The sequence below is a fragment of the Bufo gargarizans genome, chromosome 4 (assembly GCF_014858855.1).
Source record: "Bufo gargarizans isolate SCDJY-AF-19 chromosome 4, ASM1485885v1, whole genome shotgun sequence".
Lineage (NCBI taxonomy): Eukaryota > Metazoa > Chordata > Amphibia > Anura > Bufonidae > Bufo > Bufo gargarizans.
Genome location: NC_058083.1, coordinates 291154572 through 291170756, shown reverse-complemented (window position 1 = coordinate 291170756; position 16185 = coordinate 291154572). Strand labels below are relative to the sequence as shown.

General features: G+C 43.3%; 1 protein-coding gene across 2 annotated transcripts in view; it reads left to right on the top strand.

Moving 5' to 3' along the window:
• The first annotated feature begins 181 nt into the window (after positions 1-181).
• Positions 182-16185, top strand: part of TRAF3IP2 (TRAF3 interacting protein 2) — a 36661-nt gene continuing 20657 nt past the window's right edge. For both annotated transcript variants that reach the window (XM_044289762.1, XM_044289761.1), the window contains exons 1-2: positions 182-303; positions 9486-9775. In XM_044289762.1, the coding sequence (XP_044145697.1) occupies positions 9493-9775 (283 nt within the window). In that variant the 5' untranslated portion in view covers positions 182-303; positions 9486-9492. The remainder of the gene's footprint in view (positions 304-9485; positions 9776-16185) is intronic.

The window sequence follows — 16185 nt, the reverse complement described above, 5'->3', positions numbered from 1 at the left end:
ATGGCTTGGGCCAATAGGTAATGTGGTAATATTGCACCTTCTTTTCTGACATACAACAGCTTAGCCATTGGGATTCCACAGGGTTTATACTGTCGAATGTAACGTAGAATGACGAGACTAACCACAAAGCACTGGTATTCCTTGAGGGATCCAGTCCTTCATACCTCATAGGGAGGAGGGGACTGAAAGAAGATTTGCATATTGAAACTAGTTCCTCTTCCTGGTTCTGACTCCTGACCTACGCAGCATCAGCAGATTGTATGTTTCTTTAGGTAAAAAGATCAGGAGACTCTTTTTACAAAGGTAAGGGCATTGATTATATAGGTCAAATGCTGAATTACTGCACCTGTCTCTATATAATGTGTATAGGTCCAGTGAAAGCAACTTCTTCACGTATTTAGGGACAGTCTGGCAGGGGTTAGTCAGCAGTGCTGACGTGCAGATTTAGTGATATTTCTAAAGATTATGTTTATTAACATTTGAGCTCGTATAATAATTCTAGTAACAGTGGCATAAATAGGAGTTGGTAAGGGGTTAAACCCTTTAGCTCCTGACAGGCCTGAGCGTACAAGTCTAAAGTTCAGATAATTGGCTTTATGTCCCCAAGCCATGACAGTTCTCAGAGAACAGGTGACAGAGACCAGTGCTTGCCTGCCTCCTTCAGCACATCCATGGAGGCAAATGACCCACTCTTCCTCCCTCATATTGTGATTAAGCTAAATAAAAACACTGACAACTTTTTCTTAATGGAATAGAAATGGCCGAAGTGCTTTATTAAGGGTAACCAAGATTAAAACCAATAAATAATTTAATAAATTAATTAATAATCAAAACCATAACCATAACAATAAATACCAATTAAAAACCATCCATATAGACCAAGATCCACTCAGCATCAGCTGAGCGATACAGCCCCTCTAATAAAGCACAGCGACAGATAGCACAAAATTAAAGGGGTGGGAGGGCGGGCGCTGTCCAGATCCGCGGCGACTGCCCTGAGGTAGCGGCGAACCTGGGGATATAAAGGGTACAAATTTCCCGCCTTGCAGGCAGGGGCAAATCACAGAGCTGGGATTCTCCCCCAGCAACAGGGCAGCAACCAATTAGAAGCTCCTCTCCAGTTGCCATACAGAATTTACAATATCAACAAAACCAGCTCCAACTGAATTCTTCTTCTTTGAGGTAAATTACCTGTAAAATAAGAGCGGGAAAAGCAAGGGGGGGGGGGGCAGAAAACATATACTGCATAGTAACTGACCTAAAATATGGGGGTCATTGCCCCCATGAGTCCCCCAAGCTAATCGCTCTGGTGGGCCCTCACATGGAGGCAAATGACCCACTCTTCCTCCCTCATATTGTGATTAAGCTAAATAAAAACACTGACAACTTTTTCTTAATGGAATAGAAATGGCCGAAGTGCTTTATTAAGGGTAACCAAGATTAAAACCAATAAATAATTTAATAAATTAATTAATAATCAAAACCATAACCATAACAATAAATACCAATTAAAAACCATCCATATAGACCAAGATCCACTCAGCATCAGCTGAGCGATACAGCCCCACAAGCCAAGCCTAGCATAGGCGAGGCCCCCCAAAGCACCGCAGCCATTTCTCTATTATATTTTGAAGACCTAAATTAAAAACATCAATCCCAACATCAGAAAGATGGACATTGTCCGATCTGTAGAGCCCAGGCACGAAGCCCTCCAGATCTATATGTCTATAACTAAACCCACCCACCAAAGGAAGAAATTTCGCTAACGCCCTATTCACCCGTTTGCGTATTTTCTCAAGAAAAATACCTTCCTTACCTGACCATATGAGACGAGGGACTATTTCAGAAAAAACCAGAGTAGTAAAAGGGAGCATACATTGCAACAACGACAAATCCCTCTTCATAACCCATAACAATTCACACGTTTTCAGTCTCCCTATGTCATTACCACCCAGGTGAAGCACAAGAAGATTGGGGACCGGCCATTTCAATAAAAGTTTACGAATTTCTGACAGTACACGCTTCCAACCCAACCCTCTAACACCCCACCAAAAAACATGCAGGTCAGCTGAATCAAACGATAGGTTCTCAGAATATATTCTCTTCTCCGCTCGCTTCTGAGCCCAAAAAATAAAGGAGTGGCCCACAATCCAGACCACAATATGACTACCTGCAAAAACAGAAAAACATTCAGACTGATAAAATTAAATCTGGCCTAACATATAACTTAACCCGATGAGAGTCCCAACGCCCAATTCTCCTGACAATTGACTCATCCAACCCTGCCCGTGCCGCCTCAGTAGCGGCACCAATTCTAAAGGAGTGAGAAGATATCTTACAAGACCCAAGATTCAAAAAAAGACAGACATTTTTTCAATACTGAACTAAATTGGAATTTAGTGAGCGGAGAACAATCTCTATGAACTAAAAATGGGCCGCTCAGCGCTGGGCGAACCTCCAGCCAAGACCTTACTACACTAACTGGACATAATTCCGAACCTTCCCAAACATTCAATTTAATTAGTCTACCTCTCCCGTATTGATCAGTCTTTGACCTTCTAAGAAAAATTTCCACTACATCACCTTTTAAAGATACATCAGAAAAATCCAAACCAGAACACACTCTACGACTGGCCGCAACTAACTCGCTAATTCTTAAAGCTGCAAAGAATGCTAACACGAAAGCAGTACGGAAAAGCAAAGACTCAAAAGTATCAAAACAAACTTTAGGCAGCGTGTTACATAGCGATCCCAATAAAGGAATAGAAATTGGCCTCCTACTATCTATGTTCGGCAGGCCTCTCCTATAACCCTTAAGCATCTGCTTAACTTGAAAATGAGATGACAATGGCTGGTTACCATATAATTTTTGAAAAAAGGAAACCCCTGATACCATCCTAGCGATCGATGAAGGAGACAAATTCTTTTTAAATAAACTAGCAACAAAAAGCAACCCATAACCCAACTCATTAACATTAACACTACCTGTAACTGAATTAACAAAATTCAACCAATCCTGCCATGCAGCAGCATATGCTGCCCATGTTCTTGGGGCCAGAGAGTGCTTAATAGAATCACAAATTAGTCCCATATCAAATCCCAAAGATGACGAGGGCACGGATTCCCTTCCATCTCCGCTTCCGGCGCTACTTCCCGGAACTTCAAAAACTGAAAACGAGATAATGCATCAGCTACAACATTTGACGAACCTATTATATATTTAGCTTTAATCCATATATTATACTGCATACAAAAAAGAACCAAATGCCTCAATAGTTTAACTACTACATCGGATTTTGAAGAAAGAGTATTGATGGCAAAACAAACCCCTTTATTATCTGAATGTAACAATATCCTTTTATTCCTATAATCACGACCCCATAACACAATTGCAACAATTACTGGAAAAAGTTCCAATAAAACGACATTTTTTGTGAAACCATTGCACACCCATGATGACGGCCACTTTTCCGCTGACCACTTTCCACTCCAAAATGCCCCATAGCCACAGCTTCCAGCTGCGTCTGTAAACAGGCCCAAGGCATCCGATTCCACAAATTCTTCCTGCCAACAGCTAGAGCCATTGAAGTCCTGCAAAAATTCCAGCCAGACAGACATATCTTCTTTCAGACATCTTGTCAATCTAATATGAGAATTTGGAGACACTAAACCCCTAGTGGAAAAATAAAGACGCCTACAAAAAACCCTCCCTATAGGAATAACTCTACTAGCAAAATTCAAATATCCTAACAAAGACTGCATTTCCCTCAAACTACACTTCCTCTTACCTAACAAAGAAATTAATAAAGACCTGATTTTAACTATCTTCTCTACTGGCAGCCTAAACACCATATTCTCAGCATCAATGACAATCCCTAAAAATTCTAAACATAAACAAGGAAGAACTGTTTTTTCTGCTGCTACAGGAATACCAAAGCAAGAACAAATGTCTAAAAATCTGACTAACAATTCAGAACATAGATTAGAATCAGGAAATCCAATAAACAAGAAGTCATCTAAATAATGTAAAACACCTCCCCTTTTAATATCAAACTCAACAACCCACTGAATGAACGATGAAAAGGCTTCAAAATAATAACAAGACAGAGAAAAACCCATTGGGAGACATTTATCAAAATAAAAATAACCATCAAAATGAAAACCTAAGGAATTAAAACCTGAAGGCAAAACTGGCAATAAACGGAAAGCTGACTTAATGTCCGCCTTTGCTAACAATGCTCCCTTACCAAAAGACCGCAACAGCGCCAACGCATTATCAAAAGAGGCATAGACAACTGAGGCTTTTGACTTATCCACCATGTCATTTAAAGAGCTTTTTTCAGGATACGACAGGTGATGGATAATTCTAAAATCCCCAGGCTCTTTCTTTGGCACAACGCCCAAAGGAGAAAGCCTAAAGTTCTCAAAAGGAGGTTCTAAAAAGGGGCCAGCAATTCTATCCAAATCAAGCTCTTTCTGCAACTTATTCCTAACTACCTCTTTATGTAAGGAAACTGATTTCAGATTTTCAACCCAGCAGCAACCAACACCCTGAAACTGTGGCACCTCAAAGCCATACTGAAACCCTTTAAAAAGCATCTCAGCTTTCTGACGATCTGGATAATGGACGAGCCATGGTCGCATTTCTGCTAACCTCACAGGACTCAATGCTTTTAGAAACGAGCTCCCTGGTATTTGGTTGCTGCTGGCCAGATAGGGAGTTCCTTTTGAAACAGCGAGACATGGGATGGGTACCTCCACAAAAGGAACACTCATGCTTAAAACGACAGTTACTTGCCCATTTACAAGTGGCCTCGTTAAAGGCAAAACACACCCCTTTTCTCATAGTGGTTTGTGAAGGATTAGATGACCTAACTGGAACCGATTTCTGGGGTAACATCAAATTCACCCACAGACCAATATCCTTCACCCCCCACTTAAGAGACGGGTGTACCGCTAGCTTCTGACGGAATGTCTCGTCATACTGAAACCAAGCCATCCCGCCAAAATTTCGGTATGCTTCTATAATTATATCCAGATGCTGAAAAAGTCCTGAACAAAGCTCAGGATGCTTTTCACCCAGTACTGCGGAATAAATACAAAAGGCTTGCAGCCAGTTATTAAAAGACCTGGGAAGAAAACGCTTTCTTTCCTCATCCACTCTATCCTCCTTCTTAACAACCTGATCTTTTGAAGACGGTAATAATGACATTAACTCTACATATTCCATTCTCCAAATTCGCTCTTTGATAATATTACTTAAATGAAAACCAAGCGGTGAAACCTCACAAGCTAAAGCTTCCTTAAAACAAATTTCCTTCACACCAGTACCTTTTTCAACATTAGGTAACACACTGCCACTCTCAACACTAGGCAGACTGACCTGATCAGACTTAGAGCTCCAGACATCTGAAGCTGAATTAACCTTTCGCCTGCCAGTAGTTTCCACTAGCAGCTTAACCAGACCAGCTACCAACGCTGAGTCAGACACAGACAAAACATTGAGAATCTCACCAACAGGGTGTCCCTCCTGGGCTGGTCCAGAGGCTGCAGCTGACTGTAGAGAAGATTTACTTGAGGGGCCTGGAGCCAGCTCAACCACATGAGGTGGGAGCCTCTCAACAGGTAGCCCTAAATCCTCCTGCTGAAAACCTTGTGAAGCGCAAGCCTGCGCTGATACTCCTTCACTGGCAGCTTGCTGATGACGTCTCACCGGCACCGCTGCTTGTTGATGACGTGGCTCTGGAATCGTCGCTTGCCGATGACGCTGCCCCCTGCTGGTACTGGGACCTGCTGTACAGAGCGGAACGCCGCTCTGTCCTCTTGACTCGACGCTCCTGGAGGACCTTCGGCTCTGGCCAGAGGCCACAGTCTCTGCTCTGCTGCTGCGCCGGCGTCCAGCCTTCGGAGGGGGAGGAGTATAAGCGCTCCTGGTTTTACGAGCTCTTTTGCGAGGCAGCGCAGACAACTCCTCCCCCTGACACTGGTCAGCAGATGGCTCCTCTGTACACAGCTCCGGGATGGCTCCTCCGTCTTCCGGCTCCCTCCTTTCTTCAGCCGACATCAGGAGCGGCGGCGACGGCGAACCTCTGAGGCGATGGCGGCGGTAGGCGAGACGGCGGCATCATCAGGCAGGTTCTCAGCCATTCTTCTCCGCCGGCAGACTCCGCTCTCCCGATCAGCTGGCGCAGTAAATCCTCCATCCTGGTGCGCTGTCCAGATCCGCGGCGACTGCCCTGAGGTAGCGGCGAACCTGGGGATATAAAGGGTACAAATTTCCCGCCTTGCAGGCAGGGGCAAATCACAGAGCTGGGATTCTCCCCCAGCAACAGGGCAGCAACCAATTAGAAGCTCCTCTCCAGTTGCCATACAGAATTTACAATATCAACAAAACCAGCTCCAACTGAATTCTTCTTCTTTGAGGTAAATTACCTGTAAAATAAGAGCGGGAAAAGCAAGGGGGGGGGCAGAAAACATATACTGCATAGTAACTGACCTAAAATATGGGGGTCATTGCCCCCATGAGTCCCCCAAGCTAATCGCTCTGGTGGGCCCTCACATACTTATATAAGGGGTTTGCTCTTTGCCTGTGCGTGGTACAGTGTACGTGGGTCCCAGCTAGGGTTGCCACCCTCTCAACAAAAAATACCAACCAGGTTTATGTGGGTAAAAAGGGGGTGTGGCTATGAGGGCATGACAACACAGGTGTTATGTGACCCATAGTTTCTTTATACTTTCCATTTTTCTTTTTACATTTTTCCAGTCGGTTTTAAAATAAAATGCATTTTATTCTATGCAATATTTTTACATGCAGTATAATGCCCCCTCACTGTATAATGCTCCCTTAGGGTAATTTCACACTATTTTACCTTGCTGCCGGACCACCGCTCCATCCCCATTGACTATAATGGGGACGGGGGCGGAGCTCCGGCGCAGCACGGCAGTGCATGGCGAGAGGCCGCCGGACTAAAAAGTCGGACATGCAGTACTTTTAGTTCGGCGGCCTTTCGCCGTGAACTGCCGTGCTGCTTCGGAGCTCCGTCCCTATCCCCATTATAGTCAATGGGGACGGAGCGGCGGTCCGGCGAAATAGCAGCAGGACGGATCCGACAGGGTGAACAGCCTGTCGGATCCGTCCTTCCACTAGTGTGAAAGTACCTTTATATGCACCCACACAATATAATTTCCTCTTATGTAGGCTCACACAGTGTAATAGCCCTTATGTGTCCCCACACAGTACTGTATAAGGACCCAATATGTGCCCCTACATAGTATAATGCCCACTTATGTGCAGCCATACAGTATAATGGCCACTTATGTGCACTCCAAAAATATAATGACCCTGCACTCAAACAATATAATGACATCCACACAGTATAATTCCATCTTATGTGAGCCCATACAGTATAATGGCCAGCATGTGCACCCGCACACTACTGTATAATGCCCTATTAAGTGTCCCTACACAGTATAATGACCACTTATGTGCCCCACGCAGTATAATGGCCAGCATGTGCACCCGCACACTACTGTATAATGCCCTATTAAGTGTCCCTACACAGTATAATGACCACTTATGTGCCCCACGCAGTATAATGGCCAGCATGTGCACCCGCACACTACTGTATAATGCCCTATTAAGTGTCCCTACACAGTAAAATGCACACTTACGTGCCCTCATACCATATAATTCTCTCTAATAATTCCGAGGGGAACCTCCCTGCTCCAAAGGTGATTGTTAGGATTCAGACCCCAGGTGCCCAGCTCAGGGGTTTCCTCTCACTCACAGTCTCTAACAGCTGCCTGGGTTTTACTGCTACTGCTTCAGTGTTCCCAAAGGACTGATGCTTGGACCAGGGTGTTAGCTTCTCTTCAGCCCAGCAGCAGGGGACCCAGGTCTCACCTGTTACTGTGGTCACGTCGCTGGATGTCATTACTATAGAGCCACTGAGGCTGCAGCTTGCACCTGTGGCAACTTTCTGGTCACTACACCTGTGCTGATGTCCCATTCCATGTCCTAGTCAGCCTGGTATGCAGCCTTTTCTGGGCCTGGTCCAAAGTCTTGTCTTTACTACAGTCTTTGCTACAGCCCTGGCCTAGGGATGCACAGATCATGGAGCCCCTGTGTCACAAGGGTGTCACGACCTATCGATGACCCTGTTGTGCCTGGGGTAAGAAGGTCGCAGCGGGTGGCTACTCGCTTGGTTTCTCAAGAGATAGCTCCATGACCTAGTGGTGGGAATGGATTCCGGTCCAGGTTTTCCTGCTTAGGTTTGCGATCCTTTATGTCTCATTTAGGAATCTGTAGATTTTCCTTTCAGCTGTTCTCTGACAACCAATCCCAGCTACATATTGGGCAGACTAGATGGGCTAAATGGTTATCTGCCGACACATTCTATGTGTCTATGTTACTATATATTCTTCCTTTCTGCCTTCGTTGTTGCCAGATATAGACCTTCGTTCCAGATCTTCTATTCTGATCTCTGGTGGAGTTGGAGTTGCTGTGGCGCTGTTGGAACTGGTGCTGTCGGATCTCTGGTTCACTCCTGTTTGTTGTCTCCCTTCGGGTGTGTGGTGTTTGTCCCGTTTTTCCTTTCCCTGTTGTTACCCTAGGTGTCAGTGGTGAGGACTAGTGCTCCCATCGCCCTACTCACTAACTAGGGCTTATTTCAGGGTAAGCCAGGGACGAGGCACGTGATCGGTGTACGGATTAGCAGCCCATCTAGGGACATCAGGGCAGCCAGGTGCTAGTGCTAGGTGAGGTAGGGGTCACTACTCCTCCCTCTCCCTAGTGGAAGGGTACTCCTCTTCCCTCCACTCTGCGCCACACGTCTGTTACCTGCCAAATCAGACATGATTCCTTGTACTACTTTTATACAGGGTGCATGCTCAGGTTGTCCACTTGCCTTGGTAGGCGACTGGCATGCAATGTGGGTCATCTTATATGCGCTGCTTTCTCCATAAAGCTTATGATGCATCGGACTCACCTGAATTTAGTGGCCAGTTCGTACCACTACACTTGGACCAAGATTATCTCTCCTGCTCTCTCTCTGGACAGATAGAGCAGTACTACATTGGAGCGGCAGCTCTCCTCAATTTCAGAGTAGCTGTGTTCTTTTAATGTGGGTGTGCTCCCCCATCTTATATCAACACTGCCACCACTGGAATAGTTGGAGGCCACCTTAACAGTTTGTGGAAGATAATTGCCAATGTTTTAGCCAGATCCCTATACAGGGACCTTTGAAATTAGCTGTGTGCTGTTCATCACCTGCAAACTGACAGATGAAAGGAGTAGAGGTCCTTTAGCTGTAAGGTCTTGGTACCGGCCATAACACAAATATTGTCCAGGTAAATGGTATTGCCATAGTAAATAAATGTTGCCAAAAGTTTATGTTCTGTTTCAAAGAGTGATTTTATTCTTTGACATCCTGATTAAATGCTTTCATGCTTTGATAAAAATATATAAAAATGTATTTGTAATCTAGAATAAAGATGATGCGAAGTTTTCCAGAAGAGAACGATGAATCCTTGTTTCCACAAGAGGATGAACAACTTGATTCTGGCGCAATTTCAGATGCCAACTACAGAAATATGGCTAAGGGGCAAAGTCCATCTCCCAGTAATTTAGCTCAAGGATGGCAGCCACAACTAAATAAGAACACTGACCGTATAGCAGAATTTCTGGGGACATATGATCTGGAAAGACCTAATACCCTAGCATCATATAGCAACCCAGGAGATCATGGGCATCCAATGTTCGCAGAAGTTAATCAAGGTGAGTACAAGTATCATTTTCAGTTGACCATTAATTTCAAGTCTTTCAGTTAATGGTATTTGGCAAGTGTTCTGTTAAACTACATGGGAACTGTCATCACATTGCAAAGGAGGTTTGACCCCCACCTTTGGCTGCAGTGGTCACTTGTCCATATTGAGAAGGAGTGAGAATTAGACAATAATCGTAACCAGAGTGGCAGAGGACCAGTAAGGTGAGCATGACACTCTATGTCATGCTATGTTATGCCATTCTAAGCCATTTTTAAAAATCTTTACTCAGCTGGAAAATCTCTATAACTGTGATTCACATTTCTGGGTGACCATGTTTCCCTATGGCATAATACAAAAAACTGATGATAAAATTAAACCCATAGTTTTCAATGGGAGCAGTTTTACATGCGGTAGCATTAGTTGTGATCAGCTCATGCCTTTCTGCATGCCGTGTATTTTTGTCCTGCTATGTTATATATGTCATCAGCTGAGATATATGAATACAACTGGCACAAGTAATAACATGGATCCTGAATTGTGCATTTCACTGGTGCCATTCATACCAACATGTAAACAAAAATCACTGCAATTTGCTCCATCACATGTTATACAATTGACTAAGTCTGTAAAATGAATCATCACTCCAAAGAGGACAGTTTTTTTGCTGTCACATTACATATGTACTTGATCTTTATGAACTATTGATCAATATTGAAACTTATTGATTCATTATATATAAATCTGACATAATTTGGTTTCCTATTTTTAACTGCAGTGTAACATAAATCTGTTTAATTCAAGATATCTTTCTAATAATAATCTTTATTTATATAGCACCAGTATATTCTGCAGTGTTTTACAATCAGAGGGGGTTCATGTAGAAACCAAATCATACAGTGCATAGCAAAAAACAAGTCAACAATTAAAACAGAAAACACAAAAAGTTAAAAATGCTTGTTTTGTACAATGGTTCAGCCATCTTAACAAAATAGGTCAGTAGATATAAAGCTGCATGAGCGCCAGTCACCAGGAGAATGTAGTGCTTCTGAGTGCATGGGGTGTAGTGGATACTGTTGGATGACAGGTCAGATTCTGAAGGATGAGGTTGGGGGGGGGTAAATGGAAAAAGAGTTAGATTAGGGGATGCGATAGACTATCCTAAAGATTTGTTTTTAGGAGGCACCTAAAACTGTGTATTTTGGGAATTAACCTAATTGCTTGGGGTAGGGTATTCTAGAGAACGGGTACAGGCTGCTCAAGAGAAGTCTTGGAGACGAGAGTGAGAGAGTAAGATTATGGTGGATGTTAGTCTTAAATTGTTTGTAGCGCGTACAGCGGGTATACGGTGGTAGAGATGAGCGCAGAGATATAGGGAGGTGCAGCACTGTGGAGAGCTTTGTGAATAACAGTGAGAGGTTTAAATTAAAGGCTATGTACACCTTTGGGGGCATTTTTTAAAATTACTGCATTGTACTAATTTTGAGCTAAAAAATCATTTGTTTTCAATTTCTCTTTATTAAAAATATGGAGGTTTTTTCTGTACATAGCTGTGATCAGGGGCGTAACCTAACCCATTCTCAACCTAACCCATTCCCTCTAGTCCTACTGTTAAAGGGGTTGTCCTCTTTTTACTACTAATGACCTATCCTAAAGATAGGTCATTAATATCAGACCGGCAAGGGTGCCGGGAGATCAGCTGTTTAAAGAGAGGGCAGTGCTGATATGAGAGCTGCTTTCTCTGCTCTGTTAACCTGCTAACCGTAGCAATTGCAGTGGCGAGCAGGTGAACAGAGCAGAGAAGGTAGCGCTCGTACGAAAAATAAAGTGGACAACCCCTTTAAAGACATGCTTGGAAAACATTACATACCGCATCAGGGTCATACAGCGCACATACCTCTTACATCCAGTGGTGTCTCCTCTGAAGTAGATATTCTCTTTCCTCATCTTCTCCTTCAGACCAGACTGCCATGGTGACTTCTTTCAGCCAGGCCTCATCTCTGCAGAGTTTAACAAACAGACATCATACTTTCCTACTTTTCCATCATCCTTCTCACCTTTTCAAAACCCCATTCTGCCCCCCCCCCAATCCCCAATAGTAGTATGAAGAAACAGCCCCCCTGAAAATACTGGTACCACACAGATAGTGCGCCAGTGCAAAAAAATACCCCCTTACCTTTCAGATCAGACCACCATATCAAACCCCAGATGAGACCCCCCTATCTCAGACCCTTTAGACCTCTGTCAGATCCCATATCAGACCCCCATTAGACCTCAATGTCAGACCCCGCCCCAATATCAGACATCAGATAAGACCTTCATTAGACCTCCAGACCCCCATTAGACCTCCGACCCCCATTTGACCTCCAAACTCCTCCCTGGCTAAGAGCGGTGCGCTTTGATTGGATGCGCTCACAGCCAGGGAGAAGAGAACCGCCCCCAGTGAAACTGCGAGTCTCCACCTAGTATAACAGAGTCGGCTCATTATAATATAAGGCGCCGAAATCAACAGGGCCAACAGCGAACGAACGGGAAGGGGGGGGGGTCTTTTTTTTTTAAATGCCATTGCATCAGTGGGGGGCCCTATAAGGTAAGACCATAATTAGACTAAGGCTAAACTGATGAAAGGTCCTCTTTAAATAAGTGTTTATGACCTCTAAGTAGAGGTTTATTAGATGACCGGAACAAAGTGAAAGTGAAAGTACCAGTCACACAATTACAAAAGCAGTTAACCCTTTGCTACAGAACGGCTCAATATTTTTAAAAGGCCAATTACAAATATGATTTTTAGCCAAAAATTAGTAAAATGAAATCAAACAAAAATTGCCTCCAAAGGTGTACATAGCTTTTAAGTCCTATACTGTATGAGCAACTAGTGCAATGACTGACCCAGGGTGGAGGCATTCGAGTAGCGGTTACACAGATAGCTGAGTCTGGCTGCTGTATTCAAGGTAGATTAAAAAGATTTGTGAGGGGGGGGGGGGACCAATTAAAAATGAGTCACAGTAATCAAGACAAGAATAGATCAGGGCAACAATGAGAGTTTTTGTTGTTTCTACAATAGAGTAAATGCTACAGATGTTTTGAGGTACAAGTGGTATGAGTGGGTGAATGACTGAATATAGGGGAGGAATGAAAGATCAGTGTCAAACATGAGGCATTATGGTAGTGCCACACACGGAGAGAAATATCAGGATTAGGCTGCTTTCACACTAGCGTTCGGGTGTCCGCTCGTGAGCTCCGTTTGAAGGGGCTCACGAGCGGACCCGAACGCAACCGTCCAGCCCTGATGCAGTCTGAATGGAGCGGATCCGCTCAGACTGCATCAGTCTGGCGGCGTTCAGCCTCCGCTCCGCTCGCCTCCGCATGGACAGGCGGACAGCTGAACGCTGCTTGCAGCGTTCGGGTGTCCGCCTGGCCGTGCGGAGGCGTGCGGATCCGTCCAGACTTACAATGTAAGTCAATGGGGACGGATCCGTTTGAAGATGCCACAATATGGCTCAATCTTCAAGCGGATCCGTCCCCCATTGACTTTACATTGAAAGTCTGGACGGATCCGTCCGAGGCTATTTTCACACTTAGCTTTTATATGCTAATATAATGCAGACGGATCCGTTCTGAACGGAGCCTCCGTCTGCATTATTACGATCGGATCCGTTCAGAACGGATCCGATCGAACGCTAGTGTGAAAGTAGCCTTAGGTAGGTTTGTAGATGGAGAAAACACAAATAGTTCTGTTTTTCAAAGTTTAAGTTACTGATAGAGGATAATGTTAAGAGACAGCAGGTAGTCACTGGTGTTCTGTAATACAGCAGGAGTGATGTCAGTGTAAAGTTGGGTGGAATCAGCAGAGATGGTACTAAAAACCAAATCTACTGTCCAATAAGGGCTGTGTAGAGAGACAAGAGGATGGGACCTAGGGCTGAACCCTAAGGAATCCCAACATCAAAAGAAAGAGGAGAAGTACAGCCAACAAATGGCACATTGAAAGAGCGGCAAGAGAGATAGTAAAACAAGGAGAGAGCAGTGTCCATAAGGCCTCATGCACATGAACGTTGTCTGGGTCCACATCCGAGCTAAGGACCCATTCACTACAATGGGGCCGCAAAAGATGTGGATTCCACACCGTGTGTTGTCAGCATCTGTACCTCTGTTCCGCGGCCCCTCTAAAAAAAATGTAAATTAATAGAATGTCCTATTCTTGTCCGTATCATGGACAAGGATAGTACTGGTCTATTGAGGGCCAGACCTCCTATTCCGCAAGAAAAGCGGAATGCATACAGCTGATATCCGTGTATTGTGGATCCGCAATTTGCAGACCGCAAAACACGGTACGCCTGTGTGCATGAGGCCTAAGACCAATAGATTGGAGCATGCTGAGTAAGAATTGGTGGTCTATGGTATCAAATGCTGCAGAGAGATTCGAGAGAATGAATAGAGTATTTACTGTTGCATTTGCCTGTCAGGAGGTTATTCGTCACTTTGGTAAGGGCAGTTTCTGTAGGGTGATATCAAAAGATTAATAGGCACTCACTATTTGGGACCACTATGAGAGTTGAAATATGAATTTATTAGACAAGAAACGTAGGGTAAAATACAAATAAAAATATATAAAAAAAAATATTAAAAACACTAGAAAATGCAAATGTTTACTTGTGTCTTCAAATATCTAAAATGCACAGGTTTGGAATAGAGACTTTACTAATTCAGCCTGTTTAATCACGTGCAGGGGCTATTATGATGGGTGTAGTAGCCAAAGTGACCACTATTTGGGCTATAAAAATTCCTATATATTCCTTACAGCAGATTAGACAAGGCTGAAAGATTCTCCCTTCATTAGTATAAACTTGTGCTCTCGATATAACTGGCAAAAAAAGATGGTTATACATGCTGTTAATGTACGTCCTGTGTTGTATTAATAAATCGCGTTGAACTTCATAAATGTCCTTTATTATCGCAGAAGTATCCCACAATATCACTATGAATGCCGATGGTTGGGCAAGAATGATTGTCATTAAGATAGTCCCATTGCTGATCTTGTTCTTTCATGCCAATCAATTGATGTTAATTTTCAATGTACAGATGGATAATCACGGTATCAGATACTCACTGTTTGTTGCGGACGAGAGGAGTTGAATGCCGACCGTGGCGTCCCACGTAATATTTGGCACTTTGTATCTTACCTCCTTACTTTTGTCCTTATAGTGAGGAGCATGTATCAAGAGAGAACTTATAGTGGGATCAGCGTCTAGGTAGCGAGGAAAGTAGATGCGAAGCACTTCATATTACTCCAAATTAGGGACATGGTACTTGTGTCCTTATATCGGGGGTAATTGTTTATAGCTTGTAATTTACGAGACGCATTTCGGAATATAGACCTACTCCTTCATCAGTGGCTTAACTGACTATTACACCGTACCCTCTTAAATAGTTACTTGCTGTGTTGTGTCATGCCCACAAGTTGAATGCAAAAAATGGCATGGATCTATATTTTCCCATTCATTTGTTTTCATTCGTTTTCATTGTTTTGTAACAATTTTTTCAATTGCTGCGATACCTCATGTCTAGAATACATAGAGCTATAGTCTCTTCTTGCTTAATTGAGTATTTTTCTCATTATTTGGTGATAATTTATTATACCTTTCAGTTGCGATTTTAATGCTTTTTTTTTTTTTTTTTACTGATGCGTTTTCTTGTATGCAATGTCCCTTCATCATCTTTTGTCTTATATCAATATAACAAAAGTTCTAAATTCATTCAAAAGTGTACAGAAAAAATGTATAAATCCAGAACTGTATAGATATGTAGTGGAAACGTATACATAGATCTCACGGTATATAAAATCTAAATAAATGTGGTTGTTTGTATTATCACCTATAGATACTCATTTTTTATATAGGTGATAAAACAAACAACCACATTTATTTTGATTTTATATACCGTGAGATATACTGTATGTATACGTTTCCTCGCTACCTAGACACTGATCCCACTATAAGTTCATCGACAGCCGGCAAGTCAAACTTACCTAACACGTGGGACGCCAATCCTAACCACACACAGCACGGTACAGCTTGATATGGTGCTCCTCAGTATAAGGTCAAAGTAAGGAGGTAAGATACGAAGTGCCGAATATTACGTGGGGCGCCACGGCCGGCATTCAACTCCTCTCATCCGCAACAAACAGAGTATCTGATACCGTGATTAGTCATCTGTACATTTAAAATTAACATCAATTGATTGGCATAAAAGAACAAGATCAGCAATGGGACTCTGAATGACAATCATTCTTGCCCAACCATTGGCATTCATGCGATATTGTGGGATACTTCTGCGATAATAAAGGACATTTACGAAGTTCAACGCGCGTACATTAACAGCGCGTATAACCATCTTTTTTGCCAGCTATATCTAGAGCAGACG